The sequence below is a fragment of the Podarcis vaucheri genome, assembly GCF_965113315.1.
Source record: "Podarcis vaucheri genome assembly, chromosome: 8".
NCBI lineage: Eukaryota > Metazoa > Chordata > Lepidosauria > Squamata > Lacertidae > Podarcis > Podarcis vaucheri.
The window spans coordinates 52,588,235-52,614,597 of NC_138766.1; the positions used below are offsets into that span (position 1 = coordinate 52,588,235).

Below are 26,363 nucleotides of genomic sequence, written 5' to 3' on the forward strand. Positions count from 1 at the left end.
TGGTTTTTAAATATTCTAATTTCCATTCCTATTTTTTTAATATGTCTAAAGAGATGAAAATGTCTGCTACATATCTGTGATATTGTATGCAGTCCTAAGAAATTTATGTCATGGGCAGCAGCAGGAAATAAGAAACATTGCTGAATGTAATGCTAACTTTTTTTTCTAAAAAAAAAAGGGTAGGTTTGAGAACTCTTTGTGACACTCCTCCCTGAAAAAAGTCAACTCCAGAAACAGAAGCAAACTTAATGTTTTAATAAGTAAAAAAGAAAAGAAAAAAAGACTATATAATTTTCATTGCCACCTGAGCACTCTAGTTACTTTGGTCTATCATTAAGATTTTTCTGAAAGCATTGTGTGGTTGGAGTTGTGGCAAAGGAACCTTGCATGTCTTCTCACAAGTTCTATTGAGTTCAATGCGGCTTACTCCCAAGTAAGTTGGTATATGTCAGATCACGCTCATACCTAGTTGTTGCATGGACAAAGGACTTTAGTTGTAAAGAACTCTCTTGATAGTTCTGTGGTATCTTGATATCCATCTTTTTGCAATGATTCCAGGGTTGATAACCTTTTTTCCAGAAAGAAGCACTGTGCTTTTATAGGGTTTTATAGACAAGTATAATGTTATACAAATAAGTATACCAAGTTTTCTCATGTCATTTGGGTATCACAAAAATAGCATAATAAATGTGGAAAAATATCTACAACATACGTTTTATCATTAGTGGTCAATGTATAAATTCTTGGTATATGAATTGGTTTAAGCAATTAGAAAGAAGAAGAAAAAACGGAAAAAGGGTGGGAAAGGGGGAGTGGCGAGTGGGTTGGGGTCAGGTGGTTATGCTTCTAATATTCTACTTTGTGTGTGAGGGGTTGTGTCAGTGTTACTTGTATGGGTTCTCTTACTATTCACTTGTTGTATTTCCTTGGTGGTGAGAGGGGTTAGGCGTGGCTTAGGGTGTGGTTAGTTGTCTTTGGTTGTCTTTATTTTTGTGTGTGAGCAGGGTGTGAATGTGTATTTTTGAATCAGGTTAGCCAGATTGATTCATATGCTGTTGGGGGATTCTTGTTGTCTTGTTGGGCTGTGTATGTGGCAAAGGGGAACCAAACCGGGGTGAAGGCGTCTTCTTCTATTTGTCCCCGTGTCAGTGTGCTTTTGAGTTGTGTGGGGGGCAGAATTCAACAGGTACTGTTTGAAGATTGCTACACCCTCATGCAGCTCCTCAAGATACAAAGGGATTCTGTTGGGGGAAAAGATGGCAATTCTGCGTAATTTCCATTAATAACAAGCAAACAATATAGGATATGGGTTCCCAAGTTGTGGTGTGTGGATGACCAGTGCTCTGCAAGCTTCATCTGGGTGACCAATGGTGTGTTTGTAAAAATACCGTAATCATGAAGCAATTGGCTCCGTATATCACAATTGCTACAAAGGCAGTAAAATCATTATGTGATCTGCAAAGACCCTCAGCAGTTTTCAAGTGGTCTGTGGGGGGAAAGTTCAGGAACTACTGACATAGAATAAGATATAAGCAAAATACTGTGATGTAACAACCATTTTCATTAGTGTAGTCATCATTCATCAAAGCCAATAGGGCTGCCCTCATGTAGTGATCACTGAAGCAGTATTTAAAATTACTTGAAGCTTCCTGCTTCAATAAAGTTTTTCATAAGAATTCACAGATAGACAGCATGATTTTTTGTCTTGAGACCTAAGCAATAAAATTCTATCAGCACAACAATTCTGTAGAATCATGTAATGGCCAATTTGTAGAGTCTTAAAAGGAATGTAATAAATGACTAAATACAATAAGTCTTATGGTTTCTAAAAAGAATGCTTGTGCCACTGTACAAAAATGATAAGGAGCAATTTTAATCAGAAAGCAGCTATGATATTCACATTTAACACAGCAAACTGTGGTAAATAGGTATACACTCACGATCCTTCTTACTGTTATGCTTCCAACTCTCAGCTTCATTACATGTAGATATAAAACCATAATATGCATGAGGCAAATGCCATGTTTTCTGCTATATGTATGTTACAGGAACATACCAAAGCTGGGGTTGGTCACAACACCTTGCTGTATCCACAAGCAGTGGTGAACATACATTTGCCATCATATAGCATGTCTTCAGATATGATGAAATCTGCTCTTATATAAACTTCTTTCTCTCAAAAGAAAGAATGTTGATGTCTCAGATTGTGATATACAGGTGTCTAACTGAGGCAGGTCTAGACAGGAAACCTACATACTGTATTTTCCCATGTATAAGACTATATTTTTTCCTAATTTTTTGAAGTTTAAAATAAGGGGTTGTCTTATACACGGATGATGCATAGTGCATTTTCTTAATTTTTAGTTTAAAAAAATAGGGATTGTCTTATACATGGAGGCATCTTATACATGGAAAAATATGGTAAATGCGCTCTCCAGCAGTGCTTGCCCATAACAGCTACTCTATCGTACTCCACAGCATTTTTGGTCAATATTTCTTAATTATTATTAATGTAGGAGAATAAACTGTCAATAAAGAATAATGAGCCTTACAAACAAGACTTATTGTAAACTGCAGAGGGAAATGACCTTTTTGTTCTTCCTAATACTTAATAATATACATTCATCTTCAAAGGTTACTTTATTTTCCATAGTATGATTCAATAAATTAAACAAATAAAGTTTATATATAGATAGAATTCTATTGTAGAATTCTATTGCATTTTGTGCTGCACAGCCCTCCCCTACTCTACAAATATATAGCAAATATCAAAAAAGAAATGAAATTAATTTAGCATTGGAACTCCCCAGAGTGCCTTACGAGTAGGGGTGGGGAATGCATCAGCTCAGGTGGAGAGGACAAGGTAATCTGGGGTGAGGAAACAGCTGGTGGAGGAAAAGTTAATAATATAATCACTCTGCACTGTTTCCTTGCTATAAAATGTCCCATCCACACTCCCCCAGAAGGAGCTGTATGCAGTTTGGGGATACATCTGGATCCATTGCCATCATTAGAGATGCAGGTGGCCTTGGTGGCATGGAGTGTTTTCCATCAGCTACGTCTGGTGCCACATGGTTCTGTGTTGGGTGTTCAACGTCTTTATAAATGACTTGAATAAAAGAATTGATATGAAGCTCATCAAATTTGTAGACACCTGGGACAGGTAGCTAATGCTGCAAAAGACAGGATTTAAGATGGTTTTAACAGATTGGAGAACTGGGCCAAAACTAACAAAAAGAATTTCAATGGGGCAAATGTAAAGCACCTAGGCAGGAAGAAGATGGGGGGGGGGCACCTGGATTGCCAGTAATACATGTGAAAAGGATCTAGGGGTCTTAGAAAACCACAAGCTTAACATGGGTCAACAGTGTGATGCATCACATAAAGCTAATGCTATCCTAGGCCGCATCAAAGCAAATTACAGTGTTAACAATATTATTATTGAATTTGATATTCTGGAACTACAAATGAAGTTAGGATAGACATATTGGACAAGCATCTAATGTGACCTTTCAAACTTTTAAAGAGCTCTTTTTCTGACAGAGATTGCTATAACGGTGCATAATAAGCGCCCGATGAGAATGGTATATGACCCTTCTCAAAAAATGGTGGTGGGGTCAATTCTTCTCATGGAATCTTTTCAGAAGGTCCTTATTCTAGCAGTTCAAGCCCTACTGCTTCTTAATAGGGCTTCTTATGTTTGGCAGAGAACAAGTGAGGGATTGTAAAGCAATTTGGAGGTTAGTAGGGGAAAATCTCTGAAGAACAAATGTCTAGAACACACACACTCCCCGAGGCAAAAATTACATAAAGTGGTATCATTTAATCATAAACAGAGTGAGAGAGAAAGGGATCAGGGAGAGGGCTGGGTGATTTTGTGATGGGGAACTTGCTGACCACCAGACCTTGTTGGATTCTGACACCCATCATTTCTGACCATTGCGTATGATGTCTGTGGCTGATAGGAATAGTAGTTCAGCAACATCTGGAGGGTCAAAGGTTCCCCATCCCTGATTTAGACAAAATACGTTTGTCACTTCTCTGATTTTAATCTTGTAGATTATGTCATTTCTTTAGAAATGTCAAATCAGCACATGGAACTTGCAATTCTGTTAGGCAGATACAGATCAAAAGTTAGAATGCTAAAGAAAAGAAACGTCAGCTATAATTAATACATAAATTACTCTGTGACAGTGTCACCTTTTATTTCGGAGCAACAAGAATATATTAGACGATATTAATAATGTCTTCAGAAGAATAGCATGTCAGCTGCACCCCCACATTCCCAAATCAGGAAACTGTTTGGCTTTGAAATGAAATACATGCTTCTCTGAAAAAGAGCTTTTCACAGTTTGAGTCAACAGATTCTGAAACATACTGAAGCAATTAAAGAGGGAGAAAATATACTGTGAGAATAAGATTCCGGAAAACTATTAAAATCTAGCCTTTGGTTAAAAAAGAAAGAAAGGGCAAAGTCTTTATTTTCTATATGAAATATTAATCTGAGAATGGGAAATCGGCAGTGTAACAAATTGAGTAATGTTTGCAGTGCTAAAAGTAAACTGAGATTCTGAATTTTAAACATAAAAGTGCCAAAATTTTATTGTGTATATTATTGTGGATCACATTTCATCTATTGTGTTTTAGTACAAATTACAAAATAAAGGGGGGAAATTCATGTGAAAATGAATTGTTGCATTGCTTCCACATGCGCCTAACTTGCAGCTCAGCCCAACTGTGCTGCATTGACTTCAGCAGCTTTGTAGTGCCATGGTAAGTGTAGGTGGAGCTGCGCAATGTGTCAAAAGTTGTGTGAGTTCCATCACTCATTCACAACAGTTTGGCCATGCAAAGTAGCTCTTACTTCCAGCTGATGTTTTAGGGACTGGCATTTGAAAGAATACTGGTATGCAAAGGACCCTTGCACTCATTTTGTTTTACTTGCAGTATGGCATGGCAATAATTTACTATCTTAAGTTGATAACATTATATTAATAATTTATAATCTTAAGATAGCACACTATAAATATCTTAGATATTTATAAATACTGTATCTAAGAGAGAGATTTTAGTTCTATTTTCTCCATAAGATACTCAATTTTGCATGCTCTTTCCTTGATATAGACATTTGGTCTTAATGAATTCAGAGAAGACATGAACCATGAAGTAGATTATTTTTTACTGTCCATTTTTAATAATTATGACTGATACACTTTACTTATCATAAATGATAGCATAATTGAGGGATAACAAAATAATTTTAATAATTCCAACTTGCCAAATGAGTTGACATAGCCAGGAGGCTATAAAAGCAATATTATCTTTTTTAATAGGCATTAAAATTCTTTTATTCCCCAAAACAGCCTTTCTAACAGGTTTTTATTCTAATTAGTGAGTCTAACCTAATAGCCAGTTGTTTGAATAATTGACCTATAAAGCCTACAGCCCACAAACCTTTATTACTTGTTATATACTCTCTTACAATATACCTTATAGTTTTGTCTTCCTGTCCTTGCTATAACCCCTAAGACCCTAGAGAAGAAACCATATAATACAATCACTGATTGTAGCTTAAGCTGCTACATTTAAAAACATATTTTTACTGGCTGATATAAATTGTTACCATCAAAATTGTTTCAATAATGTAAGTTTAATTGTTCCAAGTGAAAGACTAACTTTATACAAATATACAATTAAATGTATTTATATTTTCTTTGTGAAGGAGGTAATACACTAAACATGTATCATTTGAAGTGTAATTAAACAATGGGGTTGACTGTACAAATATACAAACATGATACTGTGTCTTCACCGGTACAAGAGGTATGCTTTCAAATGTAAGTCACATGAACTATATTGAACAACTGCTGAGGACTAAGGCATTGGTTCCCAACCCTGCCCCCTCCCGCTCCCCAGTCCACTTGAAAATTGCTGAGTCTTGGTGGATCACATAGTGTGCTTTTTTGCCAGTTATAGCAATTGTAATGTGCAGTGCTAGGTCAGGGGTAGGCAACCTAAGGCGCATGGGAATTCATTCATCCCCCCCAAAAAAATATAGTCCGGCCCAACACATGGTCTGAGGGACGGTGGAGTGGCCCACGGCTGAAAAAGGTTGCTGACCCGTGTGCTAGGTGCTGTATGGTTTTTTAATTGTATTTTTATTGCTTCTTTTATTTCTTATATTGTATTTTACTGTACTGCAATTTGAATTCCTTAGACTTCATTAAAATTCAAATTGTAGCTGCTTTTCATGAGACACATTGCGAACCACCTGAATAAAGCTTGCCATGAACCCTAGTTTGGAAACCCCTGGGCTAGGCCATATCGAGGAAGACTTGCAGAACGTTGGGGGTAATGGTCACATTTCTTATTTACATCAGCAGACATGCTGCTACTATTTTCTAACTTTCTGTCTGATATCTGAAGTAACTCAGTGGGGGCCCATTAGCCAAACAGGCCAATAATAATAACAACATGTTTACACGACCAAATTAATAAAGATTTTTAGTTCATTAACTAGGTTGCCTTAATTGATTAATATTTAGAAGACCAATTAAAGATTCAGTGCTATCAAACCTCATTATGGGTTCTTTTAAATAAATTCTGACCCCAGAGGTCTGGCTCTTGTCTGCTTCTTCATTCTTGAAGGACTGTATCCATATGGTACTAAAACTATTTCACACTGGTGGGTGCCATATCCTCAACTCTCCCCATCTTTCACATAGGAAAAGTCAAAGCAAGCAAAAAATATAATTCCTTCTGCCAGCCTGTTGAAGGATGAAACAACTTCCAATAGGAGGAGCACAAAATCAAAGGAGCTTTGGTCAAGTGGTCCCAGTGAAAAGGTGCAGGGATATCCAATTGTCCCCCGCTTATTAGAATAGGGTTGAAAGCATTGATCAGTTAATCAGCGAGATTAATGCTATGATTGGAATTTTAAATACAAACTCCAATCATAGCATTAATCTCACTGATTAACTGATCAATGCTTTCAGACCTAGCATAATCAACTTTTTCAAAAGCTAACAATCAGTCCTTGCGGTCCATTCCATTGAAATTATTATGCCCCCACAGCATTTGGCTGTGATCCTAAAAGCATTTACTCATAATTACAGCACACTTCCTCAGCACCTTTGTCTGTCACAGATTTCCTCAGAATTTACCTAATGCCACACAGCTCAATTTTCATATATGTTTAATGTTTACCTACCTAGTCTTCAAGGCAATGTATAAAAACAAATTGCAAAATTATCTAGCATTAAAATGTTTATGTAAAAGTTGCTGCCATATATATATATATATATATATAGAAATAACATTTATTGTGCAATTGTATAGGTTTGGATGTGTTGCAATTCCACTGTTTGCCAATTTTGGCTTGCATTGGGCTGTTGACTAGGCACCTTTAGGAAACACCTGGTGTCCAAGGAAAGGCAGTGGGAAGCAACCACTAAATGGTGACAGGAATGGCACTGTAACTGCCTCTGAAAAGTGAGTAACACAGCACTGCCTTGACACACGAGAATGCCCACTGAAATGTGTTCAACATAGGAGGGCACTGAGCTCTTTCAATGCAATACTGTACTGGGATGTATCAAGGCTTACTAAAAATAGGGGCAGGCAAGGGAGAGGAATAGAGATAAGCACAGTAAGGAAGAGTGAATGCCAAGAGGAAAAGGCTGGTTCCGTGCAAATGAGGTACGTACAGTAACTGGCTTTTCCCTCCGCTTTAGCTCCAAGGGAAATGGTTGTGATCTTACTCTTCCCACAAACACACCAAGCGACTCTAGGGCCGTAGGGGGTGGAAGCTGTGGCAGAGCGTCTGCTTTGCGTGCAGAAGAAGACCCCCTGGTTCGATCCCTGCCATTTCCAGGAGAAAGCCCAGAGAGCCACTGCCAGGCAGTTGCGGATCCAACAGACAATACTGAGCAGAATGGACCACTGGTCTGGCTCAGTAGAAGGCAATAGCTTCCTATGTTCCTAGCGTAGCTGGGGGCAGGGTGGGGTAGGCACCGAGGCCTCCCCGGGTCTGCGTACGCGTGTCCCATGCCAATGTGGCCAGCAGCCCCTTGCAGCGGGAACCTGCTCCTTGCTCCATCCCGTTTCTTCTGCTCACCTGTCCCCTCCCTCTGGACGGGGTTCTCCGAGGGACCGCAGAATCGTGGCGGCTACAAGGGGGGGGGAGCCCCCCGGGAGCTGCCCCAAGCGCCGCGCCACCACGAGAGAGCCAAGAGTGCCCAGGTGAGCAGGCAGAGGCAGCGGCCGCTCCTCGCCACCACTTCCCGGGCTACGAGGCGAGGAGCAGCCCCACTGCCTCCGCCTCCTCGCCTGCGTTCGCTTTGTGGGCGGCCCGGAAGCTGGGACTGCCAGGCAGGGGGCGACGAGGACGGAGGGACAACAACCCGACCCCGGCTGGGAGCCGGGAGAGCTCCGTTTCTTTCTGACTACAAATCCCGGGATGCAAGATGCTGCCTTTAAGAACAAAGGGAAAGGAAAACGGAGCAAGAGCAGCCGCGTTGCACCTCGGGACATGTAGTCTTGTTGCCCGCTCTATGTGCAAAGCGAAAGAGGGCGGGGGGGGGCTTGAAAGGGAAAGCGGCGGAGGGGATTGGGAGTGGGTCGAAGCGAGGGTCTCCGGCAGCTCTCGCGAGATCTCGGGCAGCCCTTTCTTCCCTGTGCGCGTCTCGTGCGCTTTGCTCGCGAGCGCGGCGGCCTCGGCTGGGATGTTTTGTGCAGTCGCCATTCCCTGGCGTGACGTCATAGTGCATTGTTGTGACTTGCGTAGCGGAGCATCCCTCAAGCTGTCAGCTGTGTCGCCGCCGCCGCCGCCGCCGCTGCGGGAGCGCGAGCCCGAGCCTGCCCAGCCCCCCGCCCGCTCGCCGTCCCCGCGCCCCTCCCTCGGGGGCTCTCGGACTCCACGTCACCGCCTCGTTGTCTGTGCGGGACCCTCGGGCTCCCCCGCCCTCCCCCCGCCCCGTCCCCGCACGTTCCGTCCCGCCCCCGCCCCCCCTAGAACCATCTCAATGAGATGCAAACATGAAAGACAAGAGGAAGAAGAAGGACCGCACCTGGGCCGAGGCTGCCCGCCTGGTAGGTGCGACCGGAGCTTTGTGCATGCGGGGCCGGCCCGTCCGGCTGCTGTTCCTGCGGGCGAGCCGGGGAGGCGCCTGGCGCAGCCCGCCGGCCCCCTCCCGCCCCGAGCGCCTGCACATTGTTGCCGTCGGCAGGGGATGCTGCGCTGCGCCGGGGCAGGCGAGCGAGCGAGAGGCAGCCCCTCCGGGAAGCGGAGGCTGCGTTCTCGTGGAACAATGTTCCGTGCAGAAGAAGTCTCTGCGGAGCGGCGGCGCTCGGGGAGCTACTTTGTTCGTGGACTGCCTGACTGCATGCCACGTCCCGTAGTGAGTTAGTCCGCCGCCAGCCTGGAGGGAAGACCCTCCTCCGTCCGGTGCAGGAAGGCCGTGCGGCGAAGGGCCACAGGCAGGCGGGCGGGCGGGCGGAGAGGGGAGCTACGAAACACGCACATTGCCGGGCTCCGAGTTTCTGAATAGAGAGGTCGAGCTTCCTCCGCCTGCCCCCTCCTCCCCACCTCACTTGGTCAAGCCATAAGCACTCCTGGTTATTGATGTAATGGAACCCCACACGGATCTGGGAAATTGGGGAAGGAGTAGAATGTCTTCCTCACCTGGACAGTAACTAGAGCGAGGGGCAGTGTCTCCCAGCCCGTTATAACTCCTCCATAGTGCTTTCATTCATTATCGTCGGGATTCGTCTCTGTGTGTACTGTATGTGTGTGTGTCTGTGTGTAGTTGACAGCCTGGAATAGATGTACTCTACTTCATTCTTAATAATGGGTACGAAAGCTGTTTTAGTGATCATTTAATTTGTATGTATGTGCAAACAAAAAACGATATTTTTCGTGGGGCAACTCCCTTTGTACAGCACGTGTGTAACAGAGTAGCGTTTGTGTGTGTGTATGATGGCTAGAATTTACTTCCATAGCATGTATATGTACAACAAGCAGTGTTTACTCCTATATATGTGTGTGTGTATGTGTGTGTTACTTTGGTTAGATAAATTTCTCCATGTATTTGAAAGTGAGAGGAGAATTGAGAGTCCTGTATGCACTTTTTCACTCCGTAGAAAGAGATAGTATGCTGCTGGCCAAAATGTTCCAAAAATCTGCCTCCTCGTGTTATGTATTAGTGAATTTAAATAGCAAATGATTGTACCTACGTTTTGGCATGCTTGTGTTCAATATGAGGGGTTTGCTTGTGCACCGTATAGTTTCCCATCCACCCTTCTTAGAAAATACCTGATTATACTATTCCTCAAAAGCCTGTTGTGTTTCTAAGGACACCAGTATTCATTGGCAAAATAAATATTTCTATTCCTTCCCACCCGTTTCTGTGTCCATTGTACTGTTTTAGTGCACATTTTTAAAAAATCATTTTCAAGCTTTGAATTGTCTGTGTTTTGTAATCTTGCAAATTAAGACTGCACTTACCTGGAAGTAAGTCTCATTGGACTCGAAAGAGCTTACCTCCGAGTTGACATGTATAGGATTGCATTGTAAATTGGCTCTGCAACATTACTGCATGCAGTAAGATGTGTGTTGCTGTACAGTATTGTGTATGTATTTTGTGAAGTTTCACACTCTGTTCAGTGCAGCAATATAAATGTATGTGTGTGGACTGCTTGAAGGACTGGCTGCTGGCTATATGGCTTGACTTTTGAATCTATTTTGCTGCCTTCTATTTGATACTTCATTGGCAAATGTGTCTGCGACTATGTTCATTTTTTGTTGCTGTTTCATGTCTGCTGCAAAGCACATTCTTTTCAAAAAGGTGGTTTTCTACTGTGTTTGGTGGGACTATAAGGCACTGCCACTGTAGTTTGATCTTCTGCACATAACTCATATAAAGACAACAAAGTCTTGTGACACTTTAAAAGCTAACAAATTTATTATAGGCTTTCATGGACTCAGGTCTGCTTTGTCAAATACACGAGCAGTTATCCTGAACTGCTGGTGTGCGTGGTATCGCTCTCAGTGTGAAAAAGCAAACAATGAGATCAGAAGGAAATTAAATTTAAAATTGTAACATGCTAAAATTACTTATGCTATTGACAGTGACCATTCTACAAGGCAGTGTTGGTGATAACACAAACACCCTAGAATTGATTAACTACGGTAATTAGCAGATGTAGCCTGATAGGAATCTGTGATCTTGATTTGAGCCAAAAGTGATACTATTGAACCTTTTGATAAATTAAGTCAATGGCATCACACTGCAGCCTCAGTTTTGAAGTTTCTTTGTTTGGGAGTAGCCACTTGGAGGTCAGTGGCAGAGTATCCTTGGAGACTGAAAGGTTCCTTTATTGGCTTTTGAATACAGTGGTACCTCGGGTTACATACGCTTCAGGTTACAGACTCTGCTAACCCAGAAATAGTGCTTCAGGTTAAGAACTTTGCTTCAGGATGAGAACAGAAATCGTGCTCCAGCGGCGCATCAGCAGCAGGAGGCCCCATTAGCTAAAGTGGTGCTTCAGGTTAAGAACAGTTTCAGGTTAAGTACGGACCTCCGGAACGAATTAAGTACTTAACCCGAGGTACCACTGTATTACCTTATCTGAGGTCAGATTTGTTTCCACTTACTCTTTTGTGCAGAATCTGTAAATGTAACTGGTGTTAATGCAGTGTATACATCAGGATATAAACTTGAGTTTTTGTATCAACCACAGTAAGTGTGTAGAATAATTGTAGCACACCATTTGTTGTAACAGTAAACTGAAATACAGTAATATAGGATGCCATAAAACATAGGAAAACAGGAAACACTATGCTCAACTCAAAATGCTTAGAGTGCAGTCATACGCTCACCTACCTGGGAGTTAGCCCTGTTGAACGCAGTGAGATTTGCTTCCAAGATGGATAGGGTGGATTGTACCATGTGTTTTTCCACTATGATACTATAGATCCTTTCTCCAATGAGTGAATATGCAGTGTTCACTAACTGTCATCTTTAGATTAGGTGAAGCAGCCCCCAGATAGGGACTTTTGAAACCCCATAACAGAGATGGGGAACATGTGGTCCTTCTCCAGAGTTTGCTGGTCTACAACCATTATTCCTGACTATTGGCTGTGGTGGCTGGGGCTGATGGGGGTTGTAGTTCAGCAGCCTCCTGAGGGCTGCAGGTTCCCCATCCCTGTACTATCACATCTTATCAGTATTTGGTATCTGAAGAAGTGTGCATGCACACGAAAGCTTATGCCAAGAACAAACTTAGTTGATCTCTAAGGTGCTACTGGACAATTTTATATATATATATTGATCTTATCAGTAGAATTGATACCAATTTCATATCCTTTGCTTTCAAAATGCATGCAAAATTGTTTGTGTGCCTCATTGCTTTCTGCTTCTGATACCCAATATTCTCCAGAGGGCTGCCTCCCAAAATGTTGCATTATGAGATCTCATCCAATCTATGAATTCCATGGAAGCCTGACTATTACTGGGTTCATCAGGGATTTTTATAGCTGAAAGGGAGTTGCATTGTAAGGGTAGAGGTGTTGCTATAACTTAGTGGTACAGCATGCCCTTGGTATGTATGAAGCTCTCTTTTAATTCCACCAAACTCTAGCTAGGGGATTGTGAGTAGAAGAAAGGGGATGAACTTATATCAGAAGTACAGGGGCAGCCTGGGACATTTTATGGCTTTAGGCACCTCATACAACACCACTGCCATGCTGCCCTGCCCCCTCCTCCTCCACAGGCATGCCGTGCCACCACATCACCCCTGGCGCTGCCTCCTCTGTGGGTGCCCCCTTGCCAGGGGCAGTGGTAGGGCCCATCCATGGCACAGGAGAAGGCAGAGCGGCAGCAAGCAGTGCGCCCTTCTGGCCAGATCTGCTGCCTGAGTCCATCACCTCACCTTGCCTCTGGCCCTGCAGAAGTATATCTGCCAGTCAGGTTTGAAATTTGGGTCTAAATGCATTGCCTGCAACAAAATACCTAGTGATCTTCTATTCTTAGGTTAGTTTGAATCTACAGAACAACAAATAATGTGGTGTGGACTTCTAAACAGCAGTGTGATACATGGAATTTAACAATCTGATCTCCTACTTGACTCAAAGGCAAGATCCTTAATATACAGTGCTTTAGATAGAACACATATCATCACTTCCATTGGCTCTGGTATAGTAGTTGAATTAGAGTTTAATCTGAGATCTCTCAAAGCATGGTGACGCCACAAAGTGTTCACTGGTAAGCATTTCACCAGTTTGTTATTCTGCTCTCTTGGGATTCATCAATATTTTATTTCTGGCCTTACTGAATCAATTTCAGTGACAAGCAAACAGTTGAGACCTAATATGTTCTCAAGCAATGACTCCTGTGATAGCTTGATCAATGTTCACACTACAGAATTCCATGAGTACTGAGTTACCAAATGCTTAATCTGCCATGGGCAGGGCAGAGTAACACAAATATTTAAACCATTCGTTGTAGCAATGTCATTCCTCAGTATAAAGCCACCGTATACTATTAGAGTGTAAAAGGATGTAGAGTACTCAGAAATGGTAGTTAAGGTTGTCAGTGTAGGTATAACTGCCTTTTGAAGTGTGGCTATGCATATACATTTTAATACATATTTTAATATGCAGGATTTTTCTGCAGGATCTCTTATGCAAATTGGGCAACTGTTGTACATTAATTCTGTTTGTAGCCTGATGTCTTGTTTGCACTACACCTCCCATTGACTAATAAATGTTTCCCTTTTATTCTCTTTCCCATTGTGCTATTTGAAATAGTATCAGGGCATTGCAGATAAAAATAGGTTTAGCTTTAGAGCTTTATTTGAATTATTAGTTCCATTTTGTGTATACCAGAACTGAGGCAAAAATTATAGGCCTTGTACAAGAACACAAGCCAGTCCTTAGAAGACTTCTGTATCTTTAGGAGGCACTCATATCTTTACTTGGGGTGGGGCTGTAGCTCAGTGGGCACAGCTCCTGCTTTGCATACAGGAGACTCTTGGTTTAAACACTGGCAATTCTAGGTAGGTTTAGGAAAGATGTCTGAAATCCTGGAGAGCCACTGTCAGTCCATAGACAATACTGACCCAGATTGGTGAATGTTCTGACTTGATATAAGGCAGGCAGGCATGTTCTTTCTACTTGTTCGACAAATGTGTTTGATTGCTGGCCAGAATAATAATACATAACCCTAATGTTTATTCTTATTAGCTTCACTTTTAACTCCTAAGGCATGAAAGAATCAGAGCTCAACAGGATGACAAAAGGGGGAGGAAATCCAACATGTTTACGTAAACTAATATTTATGAAAGATCCCAATGTGTTTCAAGCCTCAGTTCTTCTAGGGGACAAAAACCTTTTAATATATTCTGTAAATACATACACCAGGCATGTATATTAAGTGCAGCAGGCCTTACTTTTTGTACAAAGACAGTTTTGCTCTCTGGTTGTACTCAAAAAGGAGAAGCAGAGGTGGTCTGTTTTTAAACAAAGTGTTCTTCTTTGGGTTTGGGGGTGTTAGGTTTTTGTTTTGTTTTTTGTACAATATGCATCTCTAGATCATGTAGAGAAGCTTTTAAAATTATTTCCCTGAACAGCTGAGGCTAAAGGTCCTTAGGATATTCTCATAACCATTAGTTTGAAGTATTCTGTATGGCATTCTGATTCTCTATTGTCCCTTCCTCATATGTTAATTCATCAAGTGGTGCTCGGCTCCACTTTATTATTTCAGGCAAACATCCTTCAATTTGTATTGTTGAATGCTTTGGAAACATCATAGACTGCACATCCCAAACATACTATTGCACACCCTATATTTCTAAGGATTATGAAGCATCTGTCATTGGTGAGCTAGTGTGTGACTCAGAATGCTCAGTTGCCAAAAGTACTAAACAGCTCAAAGTCCAATTTCTGTGAGGGAATGGAAGGTTGTCCATTTGGCTGGCATTAAGAGTGAGACAATTGGCCTCCGCTGGCTGATTGTCTTACCTACTCATGTTCTTCCAACATACCACCAACTATGCTATTGAGAGAGACAGCCGAATGAGTGAACAGGCAGAGAGAATACTGGCACAGGTCATGTGCTCTAGTACAGTGTTTCCCAACCTTTTTTGGGCAAAGGCACACTTGTTTCATGAAAAAAATCTCGAGGCACACCACCATGCCAGATGGGGAAAGATCACTTTTTACTTATGTAAAAAAAAAATAAAAAAATAGTAACAGCATAGAAGGTAATGGTTAGCATCCCTCTTCCAAATATGCTAGGTTTTTATTTTCAGGGACTGTTCTACATGGGAAGGGGAAAGGAAAGTTAATAGAAGGAAAGGCGGGTGGGAGAGAAAGAGAAAGAAAGAGGGAAGGAAGGGGGGAAGAGAAGTGGAAAGGAGGGAGACCGAGGCGGGGAAGAAGCGTCTGGAGAGTTGCTCCGAAGTTTGGGGGGCTGCGGGGGTGGGCGCGCGTCCCAGGAGGCGGAGGCCAGCCCGGGCTGGGAGCCGCGCCGCAGCCCGGGGGCGGAAGGTGGACCGCAGCTCCTAGGATGTGGAAAGGGGACGGCGGCGCAGGGGGAGGAGACCCGCACGGCTAGGGCAGCGCGCAGGGGGAAGGGAGCGGGCCGGAGGCGGGCGAGGGGGGCCGCGATCCCGCGCGCCGCGAACATGGCCTCCTTCCCCGCGGGCCCCGCCGAGCCCCCCGGCCGGGGAGGGCGGCGCGCCCCCGCCGCCGGAGGAGAGCAGAGGCAGGAGCAGGAGGACGAAGGCGCTGCCGAGGAGGCGCGCCAACTTCGGCCAACTTCGGCGCCCGGCCCGCCCCGTCGCCGCAGGTTCCTCCCGGCCGAGAGCCAGAGGACGGCGGCGGAGCAGGAGGAGGAGGATCGGGTTTGGCAACGGCTGCTGCGTCCTCTCCAAGCGCGGGGCTGGCCTCCGCCGCGCCCGATCCTCCGCGCTCGCCGCGCTTCTCGGCGGAGCAGGTCTCGTGCGTGTGCGAGGCGCTGCTGAAGGCGGGCGACCCCGGCCGGCTGGGCCGCTTCCTGGGCTCGCTGCCGCCCGACGCTGAGGCGCCATGCCTGGAGGCGCAGGCGGGCAAGAGCCTGGCCAAGGCGCGCGCGCTGCTGGCCTTCCAGCGCGGCGACTTCGCCGAGCTCTACCGCCTGGTGCAGAGCCGGCGATGGGATGTGGGAGGGAGCTCGCTCGCCACCCCGCGTGTGCCTATGTGGGGCACGTTACAGCCCCATGACGTCAGCGCCACGCAGGCAGCCAGGCAGGCAGACGGCGAGAGCCCCGCGCTGGGCGGCCTCTCCTCGCTGCCGCCACCCCGCCTCTCGCCGCCCGACTAGCCCGCCTCCCTCCCACGGCACACCAGGCAATGTCTCGCGGCACACTAGTGTGCCGCGGAACACCGGTTGGGAAACACTGCTCTAGTATGTATTATGCATGCCCTACTCATCAACATGATGCATACCAGTACTGCTTCTGTTCAACTGTACTATTTGTTTGAATAGGCAGAGAACAGGTGTCAGGTAGAGTGGTGAGTGAGATCAATGGCAGCTGTAGGGTTTTTTTGTTTTGTTTGGAAAGGGGGTATACCTAGTGAGTAACCCTTGTATAAGCTAGACATTCTGACGGGGGTAATGTTCATGTTAAGATAATCAGCTTTTAATAAAGCTGCTGAGCAAACATACTTGTTTTCCATTCCATACAATATTTTATGGGCAATCTATAGTGTTTTAAAAGGTTAACCTGTATATGCTGACTCAGGCAATCAGTTTGAATACATAACTAAAACTTGACTATGTGCAATCCACTGAACTGTGTCCATGAAATAGCATTTAAAATATAAAATAGTTGGGTGCCTTAAGCTGTCTGTGTTTGTATAGGATGGTTAAGGGGGGAGAGGCCATATTGGTGCAAGGAGAATGTCAGCCACATGGCACTCATGCACAATCTATATTGATTGAGCGATTCAGAGAATTATGGGTTGTGTGCTGACCAAATAGGCTGCTTGAAGGAAGGAGTAGCTCTACACATCATCATGTCTTTCCTTGTGGATTCCTTTCTGCTCTTTTGGCATTTTGTTAAGGCACCAGACTAGAATTGTGTGGGCAAACATACTGTGTGGTTACACCCTAATTGGTTGACTTTCCCTAGGGCAGTAGATTTTAACAGATTTACAATCCATTGTTCGCTTTAATTCTTAGTGCGGCTTGCAGTTCTGAAAAGTGACAATAAGACCAAACACTGAGCAATAAAGAAAAGTTATGCTAAAAGCAGCAGTAGGAGCAAAATATAAGTAAGCAGGTTTTAGCAAAGGCCCCATACAGCAAAAATGCTTCTAACCTGCTGCCAAACAATACCAATGTAGGTGCCTGCAGTGGAGGACTTGGGGCTCTCAAATTTCAGTGGTGCCCTGTGCAGCTCTAACCCCCCCCCCCAACCCTACTCTTGTGATCTGTTTAACATCATTGTTGTGGTGCCTCCCTGTGGTGCCCAGTCACCTACCCTAAAACCACCTCTGGTGGTTTAGTCGTGTCTGAATCTTCGTGACCCCATGGACCAGAGCACACCAGGCACTTCTGTCTTCCACTGCCTCCCGCAGCTTGGACGAACTCATGTTTGTAGCTTCGAGAACACTGTCCAACCATCTCATCCTCTGTTGTCTCCTTCTCTTTGTGCCCTCAATTTTCCCCAACATCAAGGTCTTTTCCAGGGAGTCTTCTCTTCTCATGAGGTAGCCAAAGTATTTGAACCTCAGCTTCCAGTGAGCACTCAGGGCTGATTTCCTTAAGAATGGATAGGTTTGATCTTCTTGCAGTCCATGGGACTCTCAAGAGTCTCCTCCAGCACCATAATTCAAAAGCATCCATTCTTTGGCAATCAGCCTTCTTTATGGTCCAGCTCTCACTTCCATACATCACTACTGGGAAAACCATAGCCTTAACTTTTTCTTGCTTTTCTCCCAAGAAGCAGGCGTCTTTTAATTTTGTGACTGCTGTCACCATCTGCAGTGATCATGGAGCCCAAGCAAGTAAAATCTCTCACTGCCTCCATTTCTTCCCTTCCTATTTTCCAGGAGGTGATGAGACCTGTGGCCATTATCTTAGTTTTTTTGATGCTGAGCTTCAGACCATATTTTGCATCCTCCTCTTTCATCCTCATTAAAAGGTTCTTTAAAGGTTGTGTCATCAGCATATCTGAGGTTGTTGATATTTCTTCCAGCAATCTTAATTCCGGTTTGGGATTCATCCAGTCCAGCTTTTCGCATGATGAATTCTCCATATAAGTTAAATAAGCAGGGAGACTATATACAGCCTTGTCATACTACTTTCCCAATTTTGAACCAATCAGTTATTCTATATCCAGTTCAAACTGTAGCTTCTCGTCCCATATAGAGATTTCTCAGGAGACAAATGAGGTGATCAGGCACTCCCATTTCTTTAAGAACTTGCCATAGTTTGCTGTGTTCGACACAGTCAAATGCTTTTGCGTAGACAATGAAGCAGAAGTAGATATTTTTCTGGAACTCTTTAGCTTTCTCCATAATCCAGCGCATGTTTGCAATTTGGTCTCTGGTTCCTCTGCCTCTTCTAAATCCAGCTTGCATTTCTGGGAGTTCTCGGTCCACATACTGCTTGAGCCTTCCTTGTAGAATTTTAAGCATAACCTTGCTAGTGTGTGAAATGAGTGCAATTGTGTGATAGTTGGAGCATTCTTTGGCACTGCCCTTCTTTGGGATTGGGATGTAGACTTATCTTCTCCAATCCTCTGGCCACTGCTGAGTTTTCCAAACTTGCTGGCATATTGAGTGTAGCACCTTAACAGCATCATCTTTTAAAATTTTAAATAGTTCAGCTGGAATATCATCACTTCCATTGACCTTGTTATTAGCAGTGTTTTCTAAGGCCCATTTGACTTCACTCTCCAGGATGTCTGGCTCAAGGTCAGCAACCACACTACCTGGGGTGTATGAGACATCCATATCTTTCTGGTATACTGGTAATTCCTCTGTGTATTCTTGCCACCTCTTCTTGATATCTTCTTCTTCTGTTAGGTCCTTACCACTTTTGTCCTTTATTATGATAATCTTTGTACGAAATGTTCCTTTCATATCTCCAATTTTCTTGAACAGATCTCTGGTTTTTCCTATTCTATTGTTTCCCTCTATTTATTTGCATTGCTCATTTAAGAAGGCTGCAGAGATGGGTGGGAGACATCAATATGAAGGTTTCCAGTAGTAGTGGAAGGGCATGTTTACGCAGGAGATGACAGTTCAGACCCCCAGGACCCAGACTGTTAAACGCTTTATAGGTCAAAACCTGCACTACTAATATTCTCCAGTAAGTGAAAAAGAAACAATGCTTGCATGTAAACACCACACTAGTATGTATTTGAGCTCCTCAGCTTAGGATCAGTTTAGTACCTTCTGGAGTTGCTTATGTTGGTTTCTGAGTACATGGTGACAGCAGCAATTACTGTCAAGACATCAACATCTGAAGTTATTGGTGTCCAAACATTCTTTTGTTGTCTCATCTTCCCAAGTATCTTTCAGCATCTTTGATATTTGTTTGTTTCACAGATTTTTGTTCTACCTCTTCAACACAGGGGTTCCCCAGGTGGTTAAAAATCAGAATTGCAATAAAAGATTAAAGATGGTGAATAAAAATGGTTAAGAACAACCCAGGAACAAAAACAGCAGAATATGGTGACAACAAATCAATGTCATAGGAAGTAGAAAGCCTAAGGAAGTCCTAGTGTTATTGACAGTGTATCCATCAAATGAAGAATATCAGTTATGGGAAATTCCATGTTGTATGTCTATGGGTTTTTTTACACACACACCCAGCACTTTTTCAAAAAATAAAATAAAAGCTCATTGCAGATTAATTTTGCATCACACTGTAACGCAGCCATTTTAAAACAGACGTATGCAGTCCCAGTTGCTCAGTGACATGGGTCGGGGTATACCTAGATTGCAATAACTGCTTCTTTCCCCATTCACATGGGGCATGTGTGAAGGGGAAAAGGCATGGATAACCTAATCAAAGATCTGGAATAAATCTGGATTCAAAGTAGCATGTTGAAAATGATCATGAAGAATTACATGAATTACAACCCCCAACTAGGTTGGGGGTTGTATTTTTATTTGTTTTTGCTATGAGTGGATTAGCTATTTAGGAAGAAAAGAGGGGAAATGGGTTGGGGGGTGTCCAGTGAACTTATCTATCCCTACAAGGTAGAGCAATAAAGATCTACGAAGCATGAATGGCTGTATGCATGCATGTGCTTCCACCTCTGCCCACCACACTTTATTTGTACACCTTGAGATCTATCTTTGCAATGTGCTCAGTTGTGGCAAATCTTGGTGCACATACTAACAATAGTATCTCCTTCAGTAGACCGTGAGCAACATTCTGTGCAACACAGCAGAAAGCATGTGATTTTCATTCATGAATAAATTATAGTAACCTGTAACTTAAAGATACCCATTATGGTTGATAAGCAGTAAAAAAAAAAGCACTAATTGCAAGACAGAGAGACAGAGACCGCCGCATTTACCAGTTAACATATCTAGCTTTTTCAAACCCAAATGCAATTTCCTCCCTTCTCTGTTTTGCTGAGATAGTACAGTTGAACTAAATCATATAGTAGTGAGGGAATATTTCACGCTGTGTCTTCATATTTGAAGGCCACAAACGACACCAAAAATCAGTATCATAACTTATGTATAGCTAGAGCTTTGACTTTAATCCCTTTGACTTTTATCTCAAGTGTTGACTCTTGCTACTATAAATAGAATTTAAACTATTGTAAGAGAGTTTCATGCTGTTATAAAATAGGGATTTGATTTGACTTTGTTTAACTACACTAAGGACTTCTTTGTGGCTGGCTTAACACAGACCTTCCATTATTTCCATATTTGTTCTAAGTTAATTCTCTATTAGACATGTAGAAACGCTGCTGCTTTAGGAGGTTTTGATGGCCTTTCTCTTTGATCCATAATCAAGGCAGCTTTGAAGAGCTGTACTCTATTTTATTATTGTATTTTTTGCCTCAGGGTTTCCTCAGATTTGTTTTGTAAGGCTATCTTTGTACTTGTTTGGCATGGTAGTATGTGTGTTATTTCTTTACAATGCATAGCTGAAGAAAGACAGAAATTCCTGTTTTATAATAATTGAGTTTGGTTTGTGATGCTTTGTAGATATTTAATCTGAAATGTGACATGTAAGTAGCAGGCCCATTGAATTTTGTCATCTGTATATGCGCTCCAGATCTTTACAGGGTAAAACTCACCTTCCAGAAAATAAGCAGATCATGTCCTATTTCTTCTGTATGAATTTGTGAGCTGCTGCTGTAGGTACGACTCTTTTTGAAACAGTAGTTCTCAAACATTCTTGTAGTGAACCATTTTCAGTTAAATGGGGTGGGGACACCCTGTGGTATTTTAAGCTAAAGGAAGAGGTACCCTGGTAAGGGGGATAACTAGAGCAAAATAATGATGTCTCATTAGCTGGCTAAGTTCACATTTGTCCCATAGCTGGAGGCTGGCAACCTGAAAGCAGAGATAATGAGTTGGATCCTGTGGACTTTCCATATGATTAAAAGAACATGAATGAGGGATCACAGGAAACACTCTGATCAGCCCCCCCAAAAAACCCCAGGGGTAAGCCCCCATGGACTTCTGATTGGAAAGAGTGGGAAGGAATTTGAATCTGCCCTCCATTGTGCCCCAGTTCAGACAGGAATCTTTCCCAGTCCTTTCTGCAGATGCCAGATATTGAACCTTCCTTTTGCATGCAGATCATGTGCTCTATCTACTACAGAGCTTTAGCCCTTCTCTAAAAACACCTCCACCACACACGAGTTCCAGGGATGGTGCAAAGTATTATATGTAGTTTAATGTGCAAGATTTGTATTCCAATATTCCATCCAAGCAGAAAAGTCAAAGTAGATTACACCCTTAGAAACCATCAACATAAAACATAATGAAACAGTGCAGTAAAACAAACAAAAGAAAAGAAAACAAACTTTATAATAGAAATGCTGCTTCCTTCTGTTCCTGGTCTTAGATACGTTAAATGTGTGATCAAATTTCCATATCGTTGATTTTTAAAAAATAGGAGCAGGGACCATGATCTGAATTAGGGCTGTGGTACAGGGAAGGGAGAGTTAAGGTGCCCCATGTAATTTCTGCTCTATACTACTATTTGCTTCATAAGGAAATCTACTATTTATGCCCATAGCAGTTCCAGTGTAAGGCAAATAACAGTTTTTTTGGGGGAAGGGGGGAATTAATTGAGAAAATGTGTACAAAAAGTCATGTGGGTGGAAAAAGTAACACACACTTAGTGTTGTGATCTCAATCTGTGCCCTGGCCCCTCTACAGTTTTGAAATATTAAGCGATGGAAATGCAATTACACACTTAATGTACACACCAGATTAACCCTTTGAGATTTTTTGATTTTTTTAAAAATCTCATAGTGCCTTTTAAATTATCAATCCAATCCTAGAAAAATACTAGTTGTGTGGATGCATTGCATGCTAACTTCTCTTCTACCTTCAGATGCATTTATATTCATCAACACATTTAGAATCTGGCTGTAGGTGGATTTCTTCCCAAAATGTGCAGCCCTTGCCCGTGTTTTATGTGCCATGCCATTCTACACCAAGAGTGATGCATATCCTTAGAATGATACATCTTAATGGCCTTCATTTCTATGACAAAAAACAGATAAAAGGTTGGAAGAAGCATGAAGGGATGAAAGAGCTGAACTGCACAATCATGCAAAGCCAATATACATTGACTTTTTAAAAATGAAGATGCTACTTTTATTCCTGCTTGAGAACTAATTTGAGTAGTTCACAGCTGTGTGTTTGTGGCTAATGCATTGGTTGCAAACATAGCTACTTAGAGGGTATGGCTATGCTTTGGGATGCTGTCTCTCATTTCATGTACTGTAGATGCTGATTTATCTCCTATGACATTAATCGTCTCATAGCAAGCGATGGAATAACTTGCAGATGCCCTTCCTCTCCTCATTTATGAAGATAAATGTCATAACATGATGGCTGATCTTTGTTATGACACTAACCATTATAACATTTAACAAACGTAGCAAAAAATATCACTGACAGCTAGTAAGAGCATCTGTGTATGTGCGGAGTGATCTTGCCGCTCGTGCCTCTAGCTCAGAACCCTGACTTGTCATATTTAGTTTCTGGAATACTTTAAAGTAATAGATTTGGTCTGAGTCAGCAAACAAATATAATTGACTGGTGATACAGTGTTACAATTATATTACTTAATGACCAATAGTTTGATGGTTCTGTGGCTCGAGGGTATAGGAATTAGAGAGAAGACACCCTAGGATTCTGAAGAGAGGGGAGAACAGTGGGTCTGTGCTTTTGAGACATCAGAGGTAAGGCTTCCATAGTAAGCAAAATCATGGCGCAGCCTTAGCTCAACACATCTGGTTGGAGATGAAACCCAGATGTTTGTCTCACAAGATGAGACAAGCAGAAGTGTAACCATACGAAGAATCTGTGGGAAAACAGCAGCTATAGCCCTACATATTATACATGTGGAAGGGTCTCTAAGTTTTTGTTTTGTGCTCAGATCCCTCCCACAAAATACTGGCCATTTGCAGGCACCTCTGTCTCATTTTGGATGCCCAGAGAATACTTGGACCAGGCGAAAGGAGGAAAGGGAGTCCAGAGTGATTGTGAACCCTGCTCCTTTTATCTCGAGGGTCTGGGAACATCATAGCCTGAGCAGTTGCCAGGTCTGCATCTGGATCACTCCAACAACTGTCTAGCATTCATGTTGTATGTTATGAAGAGAGAAACCAAAAGTACGGTATTCCCTCCCGCTAGTATTCCAAAATAGAACAACATCCTTTTGGCAACTGATGTTTGGCAACTGAGGCAAAGATTTCATTTCTTTGTGAGCAGATCTGCCTATTTTCTTCTCGTGGTCCCCAAATATACTGGCTAATGCCTGTGAGAATGAAAAATGAAACATTTTATTATTATTATTATCATCATTATCATCATTATTAATAATAGGAAGAAGCTTTCCTTCTCCTAGTTTCAATTTCTCTCCTCACTCTTTTCATATGCAAATTAGGCTTTTCATATAGACAGAAAACATGTCTTGGATATCAGTATTTTCTGAGGTGTTCAAATTAAGTCTTTCTTCACAGTTCACTAGCAATACTCCTGCTAGAATTGATCAAGACACAGAACATGTCATGTCTTATGAATTAAGTGAGAAACCCCAGTCCAGAATTGCTATTCTAACAAAAGAACTCACAAGCCCTATTTGGACGTTCATTTTGTACATGTGTAAACAAATGCATGAAGGGGGAGTGGGGGACACTGCCAAGACCCAACCCTCTTGGTCCACCTTTCAAGGATCAGCCAAAGGTCTGAAGCAGGGAGCCGCATCCTGCTTGCCCCAGCTCCCCATGTGATTTAGAATTCTGTACAGTCATGGTTCTTCTGTACAGCACAGGGAACTTTCATGGATGGAAGAGGCTTCCTGCTTCAGACCTTCACCCTCAAATCTGTGGAATCCTGAAAAGGGGGTAAAAGTCATGCATCTTAATGGGTGGTGCTTAGTAGCACACCACCACACTCCTTCATCTGTTTGTTCACAAGTGAGTAAACAGAACACCAAAATAGGGCATATAGTAGGGCATGATTTGATATTGCAGGGGTGGAAACTCCCCCAATTGCTGTTTATTTTTTTTTTAAATTTGTATACCTTCCTTCATCCATAGATCTCTGTAGACTATATTTTTTATTTTAAAAAAGATACAGTAAACTACAGATGTGTTAGCTTAACTTTAGGTGAATTTGTAGAAAGACAATAATGAATATCATTTCTCCACTGAAAATGCAGAGGAAAATAGACAACAAAAGGACCGTGTCCCCTGCTAACATGTATGCAGAAGAGTAAAGGTGTGATATATACATGTGTACTTTTATAATGATTACAAACTTTAATTAAGCAGCTTTACATTAATGATGACCTCTACATTCTGTGATCTAGAGATGTGATATATTCTGCAATTTCTGTCCATGATCAGCTAGCAGCCCCTACCCGCCACTCAGGTGAACATTGCTGTACAGTGGTACCTCAGGTTACAGATGCTTCAGGTTACAGACTCCGCTAACCCAGAAATAGTACCTCGGGTTAAGAACTTTGCTTCAGGATGAGAACAGAAATCGTGCTCTGGTGGCGCGGCAGCAGCAGCGGGAGGCCCCATTAGCTAAAGTGGTACCTCAGGTTAAGAACAGTTTCAGGTTAAGAACAGACCTGCAGAACGAATTAAGTTCTTAACCCAAGGTACCACTGTACTCCTGATTCCATTGCTGTCCTTAATCTTCAGGAAGTAGTAGCATATGGAAATAATTTTTGTAGGCCTCCTCTGATTTAGTAGCCTGTGACCCTTTCTGTCGTATTCAGACCATCATTAATGCATTTGATGCCTTCTGATTTGATGACTGCAAAGTTCTTAATGTGGGGAGTGCCCTTGAAGACTGTTCAGAAGCTTCAGATAATGTTGAACACAGCTGCCCTAATTTGGCAGGAGCACATTGCACTCTTGCTTCAGAAACTGCACTGACTTCATATGGTATTTGGCCCACACTTCTAAATGCTAGTTTAAATTTCTGAAATCCTAAACAACTTGAACCCAATATACCTTTGAGACTGACCTCTTCCTTGTTTCCCATACTAAAGTGACATCTCAGTGGCAACTTCTGAATGGCAGCAGTCTGTTCTCAAATCCCCTCCCCACCCTCGCCCTAGATTCCTGTGGTCATACACTGAATGTCTTCTGGAATTAATATAAAATCTTTTCTTCTTCTATGTGAACATTTTTGTGGGGCTGATTGGGGAGTTGGCGGGGTTTTTCTTTTAGTATCTCTTCTGTTTCTTGTATGAGATGTTGTGTTTGGCTCTGGATAAGCATGCTGCTAATTGTTTCCTGATATATGACTTTCAGGAGAGAATAGGCTAAACATCCAAGTAATAAAGTCTATTGAGGTTGAATATAAGAGTTTTGGTACAAGAACCAAACTCTTACAGTTCAGCAGCAATGCCATGGCAGTGCATTTGTGGCTGAAATATAAGGTGTCCTGCATTTGTAGTCATTGTTCTCCACTGTGGTTCCTCTAGTTCTTCAAGAAAGGTCTGAAACCTAATGAATCTTTTGGTAGGGACATCGAAGTTTCAGGAATTACTTAATGTATTACACTGTACTGTAGACAGCAGCAGAGGAAGAAGCTCGGGCGCCTGGGCGGCGCACCCAGGGGCAGGGCGAGCCCCACCACGGGG

General features: G+C 42.6%; 1 protein-coding gene and 1 long non-coding RNA gene across 7 annotated transcripts in view; one reads left to right on the forward strand and one right to left on the reverse strand.

Annotated features, from left to right (window-relative positions):
- Window positions 1-1,855: 1,855 nt before the first annotated feature.
- Window positions 1,856-9,201, reverse strand: LOC309539083. 3 transcript variants are annotated; one of them, XR_014222678.1, is made up of 3 exons: window positions 9,069-9,201; window positions 3,906-4,010; window positions 1,856-3,173 (listed from the first exon to the last, which is right to left on the reverse strand). It is a non-coding gene; the product is annotated as an uncharacterized lncRNA (long non-coding RNA). The 3 variants fall into 3 exon arrangements; XR_014222679.1 differs by lacking the exon at window positions 9,069-9,201 and adding an exon at window positions 8,117-8,486; XR_014222677.1 differs by lacking the exon at window positions 3,906-4,010.
- ASXL3 (ASXL transcriptional regulator 3) overlaps window positions 8,988-26,363 on the forward strand; it is a 99,001-nt gene continuing 81,625 nt past the window's right edge. For 2 of the 4 annotated variants that reach the window (XM_082234741.1, XM_082234739.1), the window contains exon 1: window positions 9,000-9,090. Coding sequence is in view for 1 of the 4 variants with exons in the window: in XM_082234738.1 (XP_082090864.1) it covers window positions 9,037-9,090 (54 nt within the window). In the remaining 3 variants the exon portion in view is untranslated. Of the gene's footprint in view, window positions 9,091-9,277; window positions 9,399-26,363 lie in introns of those variants that run through there. The other 2 variants (XM_082234738.1, XM_082234740.1) reach the window with 2 other exon arrangements.